Here is a 15,000-nt window from a genome sequence, read left to right as displayed (position 1 = left end):
ACAGGTACCACAGGTACTACAGCATATACACAGGTACTACAGGTACTACAGGTACTACAGCATATACACAGGTACTACAGGTACTACAGGTACCACAGGTACTACAGCATATACACAGGTACTACAGGTACTACAGGTACTACAGCATATACACAGGTACTACAGGTACTACAGCATATACACAGGTACTACAGGTACTACAGGTACTACAGGTACTACAGGTACTACAGCATATACACAGGTACTACAGGTACTACAGGTACCACAGGTACTACAGGTACTACAGCATATACACAGGTACTACAGGTACTACAGGTACTACAGCATATACACAGGTACTACAGGTACCACAGGTACTACAGCATATACACAGGTACTACAGGTACTACAGGTACTACAGCATATACACAGGTACTACAGGTACTACAGGTACTACAGCATATACACAGGTACTACAGGTACTACAGGTACTACAGCATATACACAGGTACTACAGCATATACACAGGTACTACAGGTACTACAGGTACTACAGCATATACACAGGTACTACAGGTACTACAGGTACTACAGCATATACACAGGTACTACAGGTACTACAGGTACTACAGCATATAAACAGGTACTACAGGTACTACAGGTACTACAGGTACTACACAGGTACTACAGGTACTACAGAATATACACAGGTACTACAGGTACTACAGCATATACACAGGTACTACAGGTTCTACAGGTACTACAGCATATACACAGGTACTACAGGTACTACACAGGTACTACAGCATATACACAGGTACTACAGGTACTACAGGTACTACACAGTTACTACACAGGTACTACACATGTACTACAGGTACTACAGGTACTACAGGTACTACAGGTACTACAGGTACTGCAGATACTACAGCATATACACATGTACTACACAAGTACTACAGGTACTACACAAGTACTACAGGTACTACACAAGTACTACAGGTACTACACAAGTACTACAGGTACTACACAAGTACTACAGGTACTACAGGTACTACAGGTACTACACAGGTACTACAGCATATACACAGGTACTACAGGTACTACAGGTACTACAGGTACTACACAGGTACTACAGCATATACACAGGTACTACAGGTACTACACAGGTACTACACAGGTACTACAGGTACTGCAGGTACTACAGGTGGTACTACAGGTACTACACAGGTACTACACAGGTACTACACAGGTACTACAGCATATACACAGGTACTACACAGGTACTACACAGGTACTACAGCATATACACAGGTACTACACAGGTACTACACAGGTACTACAGCATATACACAGGTACTACACAGGTACTACAGCATATACACAGGTACTACACAGGTACTACACAGGTACTACAGCATATACACAGGTACTACAGGTACTACACAGGTACTACACTGGTACTACAGGTACTGCAGGTACTACAGGTGGTACTACACAGGTACTACACAGGTACTACACAGGTACTACACAGGTACTACAGCATATACACAGGTACTACACAGGTACTACACAGGTACTACAGCATATACACAGGTACTACAGGTACTACACAGGTACTACAGCATATACACAGGTACTACAGGTACTACACAGGTACTACACAGGTACTACAGCATATACACAGGTACTACAGGTACTACACAGGTACTACAGCATATACACAAGTACTACAGGTACCACAGGTACTACACAGGTACTACAGCATATACACAGGTACTACAGCATATACACAGGTACTACAGCATATACACAGGTACTACAGGTACTACACAGGTACTACACAGGTACTACAGCATATACACAGGTACTACAGGTACTACACAGGTACTACAGCATATACACAGGTACTACACAGGTACTACAGCATATACACAGGTACTACAGGTACTACACAGGTACTACACAGGTTCTACACAGGTACTACAGCATATACACAGGTACTACAGGTACTACACAGGTACTACACAGGTTCTACACAGGTACTACAGCATATACACAGGTACTATAGCAGGGGTGGGCAATTATTTTCCTCCGAGGGCCGTATTCGAACCCAGGCCAGTAGCGGAGGGCCGGCCCGATCATCGGTGTGAAAATAAAAAAATTAACAAAAGTAAACATCAAATAAAATATCACTTTTCTGTCAAATATAGGCTATTTGAATCTATTAATTAATTCCTTCCGCGTCATATTTATTAAGGATACAAGTGCAGACAGATGCCTAAGGGCAAGAAAAAATAAATTTATTTTTATTTATTTTTAAATATTACTTGGCCTGTTTGGCGGGCCGGATCATAAATACAAACGGGCCACATGCCAGTATGATATGTGATCACTCTGTATCTGGCAAATAGCCTCTCGCCGAAAGCAGTAGGTAAATGAGGATTTGAATCTGATTGGTCAAAGCGTTACAACAGGAACTAGTCGTTTTATTCAGTCCGAGAAAAGCAGACTTCATCCCCGTCTGCTTCTCTGTGCATGTTCAAAAACTAAACTAAATAGTCTGTAAATCTGCTAAAACAGGCAAACTATTGGCAAAACTTTGTCCAAAGTTACTGCTGACCTCGACTGGAGATGTCGTCGGACGGTGGAAGGAAAACCCACTGTCACGTCTTCTGAAGAGGACGCAGAGGGACTCGTCCATCACCCAAGCTGAAGTCACTGAGGTTGTTGTTAAACTCCTCAATGGCTCCGGCTCCGGGGGTGGGGCTCCAGGGGTGGGGCTCCGGGGGTGGGGCTCCGGGGGTGGAGCTCCGGGGGTGGAGCTCCGGGGGTGGGGCTCCGGGGGTGGGGCTCCGGGGGTGGGGCTCCAGGGGTGGATGAGATCCGCCCTGAGGACCTAAAGTCTCTGGATGTTGTAGAACTGTCTTGATAATCAGTCCGACACGTTCCTGCAACAGGGCGTGGCAGTCGGGGACAGTGCCGACACGTTTTGACAGACTACTTTACAAAAGCTGAGGGTCTGCTGTGATCTGTTCTTCTCCAGGTGTCATTATTGTGCCCAGTGCTGGTGTGGGCATCGTCCTGGGGGGCTACATCATAAAGAAGCTGAAGCTGGGGGCTCGGGAGTCTGCCAAGTTGGCCATGATCTGCAGCGGCGTGTCCCTGCTCTGCTTCTCCACTCTCTTCATTGTCGGCTGTGACAGCATCAACCTGGGGGGCATCAACATCCCCTACACCACCGGGTGAGAAGAGTCATCATCTTCTTCCTCTTCATCCGGGGCGCGGGGGCAGCAGTCCTGGGGGCGGAGTCATACACCTGACATAAAGATGAATATACCCCCCAAAAAACTCTACGCACGCACACATACATCCACCCACACACCCACATCCACCCACACACCAACACACACCAACACACACCTACATCCACCCAGGGGAGTCCAGATGCTGCAGGTGAAGTGGAGAGCCAGGTTGATGGTGTCGTCCACAGACCTGTTGGTTCTGTAGGTGAACTGCAGGGGGTCCAGCAGGAGGTCCAGGAGCGGGTCCAGCAGGAGGTCCAGCAGGAGGTCCAGCTCACTCACTTAAAGACACGACAGAAACAGTTTAAGACATAAGAGAGTGCAAAGAAAATCCTTTCAGTCACACACAGCTAAAAAAACAGTTTTTATTTTAGATTTGAACATTGTCAGAGTAGAACTTGTTTCACATCTTCAGGAAGAATGTTCCAGATTTTAGCTGCATAAAACTGAAACACAGATTCTCCATGTTTAGTCCTGACTCTGGCACCAGCAGGAGGCCGGTCCATGTTTAGTCCTGACTCTGGCACCAGCAGGAGGCTGGTCCCTGAGAACAGGACTAATGTGATGGTACTTCCTGGTTCTAGTCAGGACCCGAGCAGCAGCGTTCTGGATGAACTGCAGCTGTTTTACGGCTCGTTTGGAGAGACCTGTGAGCGGCCGTTACACTAGTCTAATCTACTGGAGACAAACGCGAGGACAAGTCTCCCTAAGTCTAGTTTAGAAACTTTACTTTTGATTTTGGCAATGTTTTGGCAATTAATCAAATTATTCAGATTGGGCAGCCTGACTTGCATTTTGTTTCCCCATCTGTGTGTTGTGACTACTGAATAGCACTGGGGGGGGGGGCTGTTTTTACACAGGGCCCAGGGTTGGTTTGATTTTTGTTATGACTATAAGGGATCATCTCAAAATGGGTTGAAGCTGAAAAGACTTCATTTTTTTCATCTCTCTCTGGCCCCTCCCCCTCATGTTCTGGCCCCTCCCCCCCTCATGTCTGGCTTCACATAAAATGTTACGCGTTGATAAAACGATAGTAGCTTGACCCTCGCTGACCATGACCCATGAGTGTCCTGTCTTCTTTGTGCACAGGCCCACGCTGACCATGACCCATGAGTGTCCTGTCTTCTTTGTGCACAGGCCCACGCTGACAATGACCCATGAGTGTCCTGTCTTCTTTGTGCACAGGCCCACGCTGACCATGACCCATGAGTGTCCTGTCTTCTTTGTGCACAGGCCCACGCTGACCATGACCCATGAGTGTCCTGTCTTCTTTGTGCACAGGCCCACGCTGACCATGACCCATGAGTGTCCTGTCTTCTTTGTGCACAGGCCCACGCTGACCATGACCCATGAGTGTCCTGTCTTCTTTGTGCACAGGCCCACGCTGACCATGACCCATGAGTGTCCTGTCTTCTTTGTGCACAGGCCCACGCTGACCATGACCCATGAGTGTCCTTTCTTCTTTGTGCACAGGCCCACGCTGACCATGACCCAGAGGAACCTGACCGGAGGCTGTAACGTGAACTGTGGCTGCAGGATCCATGAGTATTCTCCAGTCTGTGGCTCCGACGGAATCACATACTTCAACCCCTGTTTGGCCGGATGTAACAGTGTGAGCAACGACTCCAGTGGGGTACGACACACAAGCAGAGACACACACACACAAGCAGAGACACACCCACACACACCGAGACACACACACACACAAGCAGAGACACACACACACACACACACAAGCAGAGACACACACACACAAGCAGAGACACACACACACAGAGACAGAGACAGTGACAGTGTGTGTGTGTGTGTGTGTGTGTGTGTATCTGTGTGTATCTGTGTGTGTGTGTGTGTGTGTGTGTATCTGTGTGTATCTGTGTGTATCTGTGTGTGTGTGTGCGTTCATATAAAATATAGAGAACACGACGTGTCCCTGGACAGTGCTTCTTCTGTCCACTAGATCGACAGTGTGTCAAACACTTGCATTTCCTGCTACACTGCCCCCGGTGGCCGTTTGGTAAATAGATTAGATTAGGTCTAATATTAGATACATTTATGGTGAATTTTATTTTCTGCGCTGCATAGATTTTCTTGTGCACTGAGAATGTGCGATTGCACAGGCGCTCAGCTTAGAGGGAACACTGAGCGTGCTCTACGTTCAGAATCACATGAAGAGTCTTTTTCCTGATTCTCATTCAATTACATTTATTTTTGTAACGCCCAAAATCACAACAACAGTTTCCTCTGAGGGCCACAGTGAGAAACGGATTAAACAATGTCTATGTTTAATGTGGGGACGAGGGACGATGTCCCAGAGTCCTCTGTCCTTAGACACGCCTTCTGTCCTTAGACACGCCTTCTGTCCTTAGACACGCCTTCTGCCCTTAGACACGCCTTCTGCCCTTAGACACGCCTTCTGCCCTTAGACACGCCTTCTGCCCTTAGACACGCCTTCTGTCCTTAGACACGCCTTCTGTCCTTAGACACGCCTTCTGCCCTTAGACACGCCTTCTGTCCTTAGACACGCCTTCTGTCCTTAGACACGCCTTCTGCCCTTAGACACGCCTTCTGTCCTTAGACACGCCTTCTGCCCTTAGACACGCCTTCTGTCCTTAGACACGCCTTCTGCCCTTAGACACGCCTTCTGCCCTTAGACACGCCTTCTGTCCTTAGACACGCCTTCTGCCCTTAGACACGCCTTCTGTCCTTAGACACGCCTTCTGCCCTTAGACACGCCTTCTGTCCTTAGACACGCCTTCTGTCCTTGGACACGCCTTCTGCCCTTAGACACGCCTTCTGCCCTTAGACACGCCTTCTGTCCTTAGACACGCCTTCTGTCCTTAGACACGCCTTCTGCCCTTAGACACGCCTTCTGTCCTTAGACACGCCTTCTGCCCTTAGACACGCCTTCTGTCCTTAGACACGCCTTCTGTCCTTAGACACGCCTTCTGTCCTTAGACACGCCTTCTGTCCTTAGACACGCCTTCTGCCCTTAGACACGCCTTCTGTCCTTAGACACGCCTTCTGCCCTTAGACACGCCTTCTGTCCTTAGACACGCCTTCTGCCCTTAGACACGCCTTCTGTCCTTAGACACGCCTTCTGCCCTTAGACACGCCTTCTGTCCTTAGACACGCCTTCTGCCCTTAGACACGCCTTCTGTCCTTAGACACGCCTTCTGTCCTTGGACACGCCTTCTGCCCTTAGACACGCCTTCTGCCCTTAGACACGCCTTCTGTCCTTAGACACGCCTTCTGTCCTTAGACACGCCTTCTGTCCTTAGACACGCCTTCTGCCCTTAGACACGCCTTCTGTCCTTAGACACGCCTTCTGTCCTTAGACACGCCTTCTGTCCTTAGACACGCCTTCTGCCCTTAGACACGCCTTCTGTCCTTAGACACGCCTTCTGTCCTTAGACACGCCTTCTGCCCTTAGACACGCCTTCTGTCCTTAGACACGCCTTCTGCCCTTAGACACGCCTTCTGTCCTTAGACACGCCTTCTGCCCTTAGACACGCCTTCTGTCCTTAGACACGCCTTCTGCCCTTAGACACGCCTTCTGTCCTTAGACACGCCTTCTGTCCTTGGACACGCCTTCTGTCCTTAGACACGCCTTCTGTCCTTAGACACGCCTTCTGCCCTTAGACACGCCTTCTGTCCTTAGACACGCCTTCTGTCCTTAGACACGCCTTCTGTCCTTAGACACGCCTTCTGCCCTTAGACACGCCTTCTGTCCTTAGACACGCCTTCTGTCCTTAGACACGCCTTCTGTCCTTAGACACGCCTTCTGCCCTTAGACACGCCTTCTGCAGGACAGACTACCAAACCTCCATGAGAAACAGTATAAACCTGAAGGAGGATCTGACTCTCACAGACGAGAGACTCATTCTGAATCATGGCAGAGGACATTTTTATTTAGAGACATTTAATTCACAAATCATTATGTCCAGCTGATCAAAATACACACGTCTACTAATACTATACTAATACTGTACTAATACTGTACTAATACTGTACTAATACTGTACTAATACTATACTAATACTGTACTAATACTGTACTAATACTGTACTAATACTGTACTAATACTATACTAATACTGTACTAATACTGTACTAATACTGTACTAATACTGTACTAATACTGTATAATTAAAATTAATTACAATAAAATTAACTAAATTGAAAATTATCAATCCAACTGATTGTCTAAACTAATAAAATCACAAACAAAAGAGAAGAGTGCAAAGAAAAGAGTCAAACACAGCTAAACAAAACTGTTTTTATCTTAGATTTGAACATTGTCAGAGTAGAACCTGTTTCACATCTTCAGGAAGAATGTTCCAGATGAAACACAGATTCTCCATGTTTAGTCCTGACTCTGGCACCAGCAGGAGGCCGGTCCATGTTTAGTCCTGACACTGGCACCAGCAGGAGGCCGGTCCATGTTTAGTCCTGACTCTGGCACCAGCAGGAGGCCGGTCCATGTTTAGTCCTGACTCTGGCACCAGCAGGAGGCCGGTCCATGTTTAGTCCTGACACTGGCACCAGCAGGAGGCCGGTCCATGTTTAGTCCTGACTCTGGCACCAGCAGGAGGCCGGTCCATGTTTAGTCCTGACTCTGGCACCAGCAGGAGGCCGGTCCATGTTTAGTCCTGACTCTGGCACCAGCAGGAGGCCGCTCCATGTTTAGTCCTGACTCTGGCACCAGCAGGAGGCCGCTCCATGTTTAGTCCTGACACTGGCACCAGCAGGAGGCCGGTCCATGTTTAGTCCTGACTCTGGCACCAGCAGGAGGCCGGTCCATGTTTAGTCCTGACACTGGCACCAGCAGGAGGCCGGTCCATGTTTAGTCCTGACTCTGGCACCAGCAGGAGGCCGGTCCATGTTTAGTCCTGACTCTGGCACCAGCAGGAGGCCGGTCCATGTTTAGTCCTGACTCTGGCACCAGCAGGAGGCCGCTCCATGTTTAGTCCTGACTCTGGCACCAGCAGGAGGCCGCTCCATGTTTAGTCCTGACTCTGGCACCAGCAGGAGGCCGGTCCATGTTTAGTCCTGACTCTGGCACCAGCAGGAGGCCAGTCCATGTTTAGTCCTGACTCTGGGCACCAGCAGGAGGCCGGTCCATGTTTAGTCCTGACTCTGGGCACCAGCAGGAGGCCGCTCCATGTTTAGTCCTGACTCTGGGCACCAGCAGGAGGCCGGTCCATGTTTAGTCCTGACTCTGGCACCAGCAGGAGGCCAGTCCATGTTTAGTCCTGACTCTGGGCACCAGCAGGAGGCCGGTCCATGTTTAGTCCTGACTCTGGGCACCAGCAGGAGGCCGGTCCATGTTTAGTCCTGACTCTGGCACCAGCAGGAGGCCGGTCCATGTTTAGTCCTGACTCTGGCACCAGCAGGAGGCCGCTCCATGTTTAGTCCTGACTCTGGCACCAGCAGGAGGCCGCTCCATGTTTAGTCCTGACTCTGGCACCAGCAGGAGGCCGGTCCATGTTTAGTCCTGACTCTGGCACCAGCAGGAGGCCGCTCCATGTTTAGTCCTGACTCTGGCACCAGCAGGAGGCCGCTCCATGTTTAGTCCTGACTCTGGCACCAGCAGGAGGCCGGTCCATGTTTAGTCCTGACTCTGGCACCAGCAGGAGGCCGGTCCATGTTTAGTCCTGACTCTGGCACCAGCAGGAGGCCGGTCCATGTTTAGTCCTGACACTGGCACCAGCAGGAGGCCGGTCCATGTTTAGTCCTGACTCTGGCACCAGCAGGAGGCCGGTCCATGTTTAGTCCTGACTCTGGCACCAGCAGGAGGCCGGTCCATGTTTAGTCCTGACACTGGCACCAGCAGGAGGCCGGTCCATGTTTAGTCCTGACTCTGGCACCAGCAGGAGGCCGGTCCATGTTTAGTCCTGACTCTGGCACCAGCAGGAGGCCGGTCCATGTTTAGTCCTGACTCTGGCACCAGCAGGAGGCCGCTCCATGTTTAGTCCTGACTCTGGCACCAGCAGGAGGCCGCTCCATGTTTAGTCCTGACACTGGCACCAGCAGGAGGCCGGTCCATGTTTAGTCCTGACTCTGGCACCAGCAGGAGGCCGGTCCATGTTTAGTCCTGACACTGGCACCAGCAGGAGGCCGGTCCATGTTTAGTCCTGACTCTGGCACCAGCAGGAGGCCGGTCCATGTTTAGTCCTGACTCTGGCACCAGCAGGAGGCCGGTCCATGTTTAGTCCTGACTCTGGCACCAGCAGGAGGCCGCTCCATGTTTAGTCCTGACTCTGGCACCAGCAGGAGGCCGCTCCATGTTTAGTCCTGACTCTGGCACCAGCAGGAGGCCGGTCCATGTTTAGTCCTGACTCTGGCACCAGCAGGAGGCCAGTCCATGTTTAGTCCTGACTCTGGGCACCAGCAGGAGGCCGGTCCATGTTTAGTCCTGACTCTGGGCACCAGCAGGAGGCCGCTCCATGTTTAGTCCTGACTCTGGGCACCAGCAGGAGGCCGGTCCATGTTTAGTCCTGACTCTGGCACCAGCAGGAGGCCAGTCCATGTTTAGTCCTGACTCTGGGCACCAGCAGGAGGCCGGTCCATGTTTAGTCCTGACTCTGGGCACCAGCAGGAGGCCGGTCCATGTTTAGTCCTGACTCTGGCACCAGCAGGAGGCCGGTCCATGTTTAGTCCTGACTCTGGCACCAGCAGGAGGCCGCTCCATGTTTAGTCCTGACTCTGGCACCAGCAGGAGGCCGCTCCATGTTTAGTCCTGACTCTGGCACCAGCAGGAGGCCGGTCCATGTTTAGTCCTGACTCTGGCACCAGCAGGAGGCCAGTCCATGTTTAGTCCTGACTCTGGGCACCAGCAGGAGGCCGGTCCATGTTTAGTCCTGACTCTGGGCACCAGCAGGAGGCCGCTCCATGTTTAGTCCTGACTCTGGGCACCAGCAGGAGGCCGGTCCATGTTTAGTCCTGACTCTGGCACCAGCAGGAGGCCGGTCCATGTTTAGTCCTGACTCTGGCACCAGCAGGAGGCCAGTCCATGTTTAGTCCTGACTCTGGCACCAGCAGGAGGCCGCTCCATGTTTAGTCCTGACTCTGGCACCAGCAGGAGGCCGGTCCATGTTTAGTCCTGACTCTGGCACCAGCAGGAGGCCGGTCCATGTTTAGTCCTGACTCTGGCACCAGCAGGAGGCCAGTCCATGTTTAGTCCTGACTCTGGCACCAGCAGGAGGCCAGTCCATGTTTAGTCCTGACTCTGGCACCAGCAGGAGGCCAGTCCATGTTTAGTCCTGACTCTGGCACCAGCAGGAGGCCAGTCCATGTTTAGTCCTGACTCTGGCACCAGCAGGAGGCCGGTCCATGTTTAGTCCTGACTCTGGCACCAGCAGGAGGCCGGTCCATGTTTAGTCCTGACTCTGGCACCAGCTGGAGGCCAGTCCATGTTTTGTCCTGACTCTGGCACCAGCAGGAGGCCGGTCCATGTTTAGTCCTGACTCTGGCACCAGCTGGAGGCCAGTCCATGTTTTGTCCTGACTCTGGCACCAGCAGGAGGCCGCTCCATGTTTAGTCCTGACTCTGGCACCAGCAGGAGGCCGGTCCATGTTTAGTCCTGACTCTGGCACCAGCAGGAGGCCGGTCCACACACTGATCTGTTGGATGCAGTGACAGAGTGAATCCACTGGTCCATATCCACCTGCGACAGTGAAACATAGATCTGAGTGTCAGATCTATGTTCTCCACAGCTCCACAGGGCTGTGTGTGTACAAGGAGAAGCTAAACTCCTCCACCTCGCCACCACTCCGTATAAATTATCAAGTTTGCGGATGACACCACCCTCATCACCATGACGACACCACCCTCATCAGGCTCATATTGAACGTGGATGAGTCTGTTACAGGAGGTGGAGCGGCTGGTGCAGCGGTAATAACCTGGAGTTCAACGCCCAGAAGACAGTGGAGATGGAGACGGAGAAATGCGCAGGACGAGCCTTAATCCTGAATATCGTCAGAGAAGAAAACTTTATTTACTTGACAATATCTCGAAATCGGAAAACTTCAGTAAAAATACAAGTGTATATTGTTGTTCAATGATTCCTTACGGACAGACTGAGCAGAAGAATGAACAGAATTAAAGCTGTTTCGTCCGTCATAAACAGCAAACAGGACATGTGTTTGTAAAAGCTGAGACTTTCTCACAAACTATTGGCAATTGCTTCTTGGGGCAAATTATTCAATGTAAATCAATGACATATTCGTTTTGTTGAGAAAATAACCTTCAAAATGATGTATAACTTATGGTATTGACCACGGAAATGAAAGTGATGATGTAAGAGAATATTTGAGATATGAAAAATGCGCGCAGGTGGATGGTAACAGGTTAAGTGATAGTTATTATCACTTAACCTGTTACCACAGAGCAACTACCAACATACACCCAGTATGTTACCTGCCCCACCAGAGACAATAGAACATTGGACTTGTTTTTTGCCAACACCAAAGAGGCTTATTCCTCTTCCCCCCTCCCTCCCCTGGGCAGCTCGGACCACAACCTTGTACATCTGAGGCCTGTGTATGAACCCATCGTGCGCAGGCAGCCTGTGGTGTCCCGTGAGGTGAGGATGTGGTCTGCTGAGAGCGAGGAGGCTCTGAGGGATTGCTTCAGCACCACTGTCTGGACTGAGCTTTATGACCCACATGGGGAGGACATCAACACCATCACAGAGCATCACGGACTACATCAACTTCTGTTTTGAGAACATTGTTCCCTCCCGGACGGTGCGGTGTTTTCCAAACAACAAGCCATGGATTAACCGTGAACTGAAGGCTCTGCTGAAGGAGAAGAAGAGAGCCTTCAGGTCAGGGAACAAGGAGGAGCTGAGGACTGTGCAGAAGGAGCTGAGGAGGAATATCAGGCAGGAGGAAGCCGGCTACAAGAGGAGGATGGAGGAGCAGCTGCAGCAGAAGAACATTCAGGGAGTGTGGAGGAGCCTGAAAACCATCTCGGGCTTCAAAATCCCCCCTGCCCAGACAGAGGGGGATCATCAGTGGGTGAATGATTTAAATGCTCACTTCTTGAGATTTGATCGGTCACCCGCCCCTCCCCCTGCACAGACCCCTCCCCCTGCACAGCTGCATGCTCCCTCTTCCACAGCTGGACAATGCCCTGCATCGGTTCCTCTTCGTTTCTCTGTCCCGGACCATCAGCTCCCCACTTCGCCTGGACTCACCCATCCCCCCCCAGCACACAGTCCCCCTGCCAACCACTGACTGTCACAGCAGCACAGGTGAGGAGTGAGCTGAAGAGGATTAAAGTGAGGAAGGCAGCAGGACCTGACGGCATCAGCCCCAGGCTCCTTAAGTCCTGTGCAGATGAACTGTGTGGAGTTATGGAGCATGTCTTCAACATGAGCCTGAAGCTGAGGGTGGTACCACAGGTCTGGAAGACCTCCTGTCTGGTACCTGTGCCCAAGACACCACGCCCCAAAGACCTTAACAGCTTCAGGCCGGTGGCTCTCACGTCCCACCTGATGAAGACACTGGAGCTGGTCCTGGACCACCTCCGCTCCACCGTGAGCTCAGCCATGGACCCGCTGCAGTTTGCATATCGGCCTGGCATCGGAGTGGAGGACGCCGTCATCTCCCTGCTGCACCGCTCTCTCTCTCACCTGGAGAAACCTGGCAGCTCTGTGAGGATCCTGTTCTTCGATCTTTCCAGCGCCTTCAACACCATCAGCTCCTGAGGGACAAGCTGGAGACGGCTGGTGTGGAGTATGACCTGGCAGAGTGGCTCCTGGACTACCTCACGGACCGACCCCAGTTTGTGAGAACACGGGACTGTGTGTCTGACACTCGGACCTGCAGTGTGGGGGCGCCCCAGGGCACTGTCCTCGCGCCCTTTCTCTTCACCCTCTACACTGCAGACTTCAGACACGACACGAACAGCTGTGTCCAGCAGAAGTTCTCTGACGACTCTGCCATCATCGGACTCATCACAGACGACGATGATGTGGAGTACAGAGGACTGGAGCAGGACTTTGTGGACTGGTGTCAGCGGAACCACCTCCTCATCAACGCGGGGAAGACCAAGGAGATGGTGGTGGACTTCTGTAGACGCCACTCTATTGCCCCCTCACCAGTGAACATCCAGGGACGGGACATTGAGAGAGTGACTCATACAAGTACCTGGTGTTCATCTGAACCACAAACTGGACTGGACTCATAACACAGACGCACTATACAGGAAGAGCCAGAGTCGGCTCTACCTCCTGAGGAGACTCAGGTCTTTTGGAGTGACAGGGCCACTCCTGAAGACCTTCTACGACTCTGTGGTGCATCAGCTCCAGTAGGTGTGGTCTGCTGGAGCAGTCCTCTCACACTCCTCCTCACACACTCCTCCTCACACTCCTCCTCTTCACACTCCTCCTCACACACTCCTCCTCACACACTCCTCCTCAAACTCCTCCTCACACACTCCTCCTCACACTCCTCCTCACACACTCCTCCTCTTCACACTCCTCCTCACACACTCCTCCTCACACTCCTCCTCACACTCCTCCTCACACTCCTCCTCACACACTCCTCCTCACACTCCTCCTCACACTCCTCCTCACACACTCCTCTTCACACTCCTCCTCACACACTCCTCCTCCTCACACTCCTCCTCACACACTCCTCCTCTTCACACTCCTCCTCACACACTCCTCCTCACACTCCTCCTCACACACTCCTCCTCACACTCCTCCTCACACACTCCTCCTCCTCACACACTCCTCCTCACACTCTCCTCTTCACACTCCTCCTCACACACTCCTCCTCCTCACACTCCTCCTCACACACTCCTCCTCACCACTCCTCCTCTTCACACTCCTCCTCACACACTCCTCCTCACACTCCTCCTCACACACTCCTCCTCCTCACACTCCTCCTCCTCACACTCCTCCTCACACTCCTCCTCACACACTCCTCCTCACACACTCCTCCTCACACTCCTCCTCACACACTCCTCCTCACACACTCCTCCTCCTCACACTCCTCCTCACACACTCCTCCTCACACTCCTCCTCACACACTCCTCCTCACACACTCCTCCTCACACACTCCTCCTCACACTCCTCCTCACACACTCCTCCTCACACACTCCTCCTCCTCACACTCCTCCTCACACACTCCTCCTCACACTCCTCCTCACACACTCCTCCTCACACACTCCTCCTCACACACTCCTCCTCACACTCCTCCTCACACACTCCTCCTCACACTCCTCCTCCTCACACTCCTCCTCACACACTCCTCCTCACACACTCCTCCTCACACACTCCTCCTCACACTCCTCCTCACACACTCCTCTTCACACTCCTCCTCTCACACTCCTCCTCACACACTCCTCCTCACACACTCCTCCTCACACTCCTCCTCACACTCCTCCTCCTCACACTCCTCCTCACACTCCTCCTCACACACTCCTCCTCACACACTCCTCCTCACACACTCCTCCTCACACACTCCTCTTCACACTCCTCCTCACACACTCCTCCTCCTCACACTCCTCCTCACACACTCCTCCTCACACTCCTCCTCTCACACTCCTCCTCACACTCCTCCTCACACACTCCTCCTCACACTCCTCCTCACACACTCCTCCTCACACTCCTCCTCACACACTCCTCCTCACACACTCCTCCTCACACACTCCTCTTCACACTCCTCCTCACACACTCCTCCTCCTCACACTCCTCCTCACACACTC

At 51.9% G+C, this 15,000-nt stretch overlaps 1 protein-coding gene across 1 annotated transcript in view; it reads left to right on the top strand.

Moving 5' to 3' along the window:
• The window catches only part of LOC140356777 (solute carrier organic anion transporter family member 5A1-like), an 81,631-nt gene that overhangs the window by 50,136 nt on the left and 16,495 nt on the right, over nucleotides 1-15,000 (top strand). Inside the window, exons 6-7 of the mRNA XM_072441974.1 lie at nucleotides 3,025-3,223; nucleotides 4,757-4,916. Coding sequence (XP_072298075.1) covers nucleotides 3,025-3,223; nucleotides 4,757-4,916 — 359 coding nt within the window. The remainder of the gene's footprint in view (nucleotides 1-3,024; nucleotides 3,224-4,756; nucleotides 4,917-15,000) is intronic.

This window comes from Eucyclogobius newberryi, unplaced genomic scaffold (genome assembly GCF_026437365.1).
Source record: "Eucyclogobius newberryi isolate DKJ021-1_F unplaced genomic scaffold, fEucNew1.0.hap1 SCAF_12, whole genome shotgun sequence".
Classification (NCBI taxonomy): Eukaryota; Metazoa; Chordata; class Actinopteri; order Gobiiformes; family Gobiidae; genus Eucyclogobius; species Eucyclogobius newberryi.
Note: the sequence above shows the minus strand (reverse complement) of the source record. Positions and strands in the feature narration are given on the sequence as shown.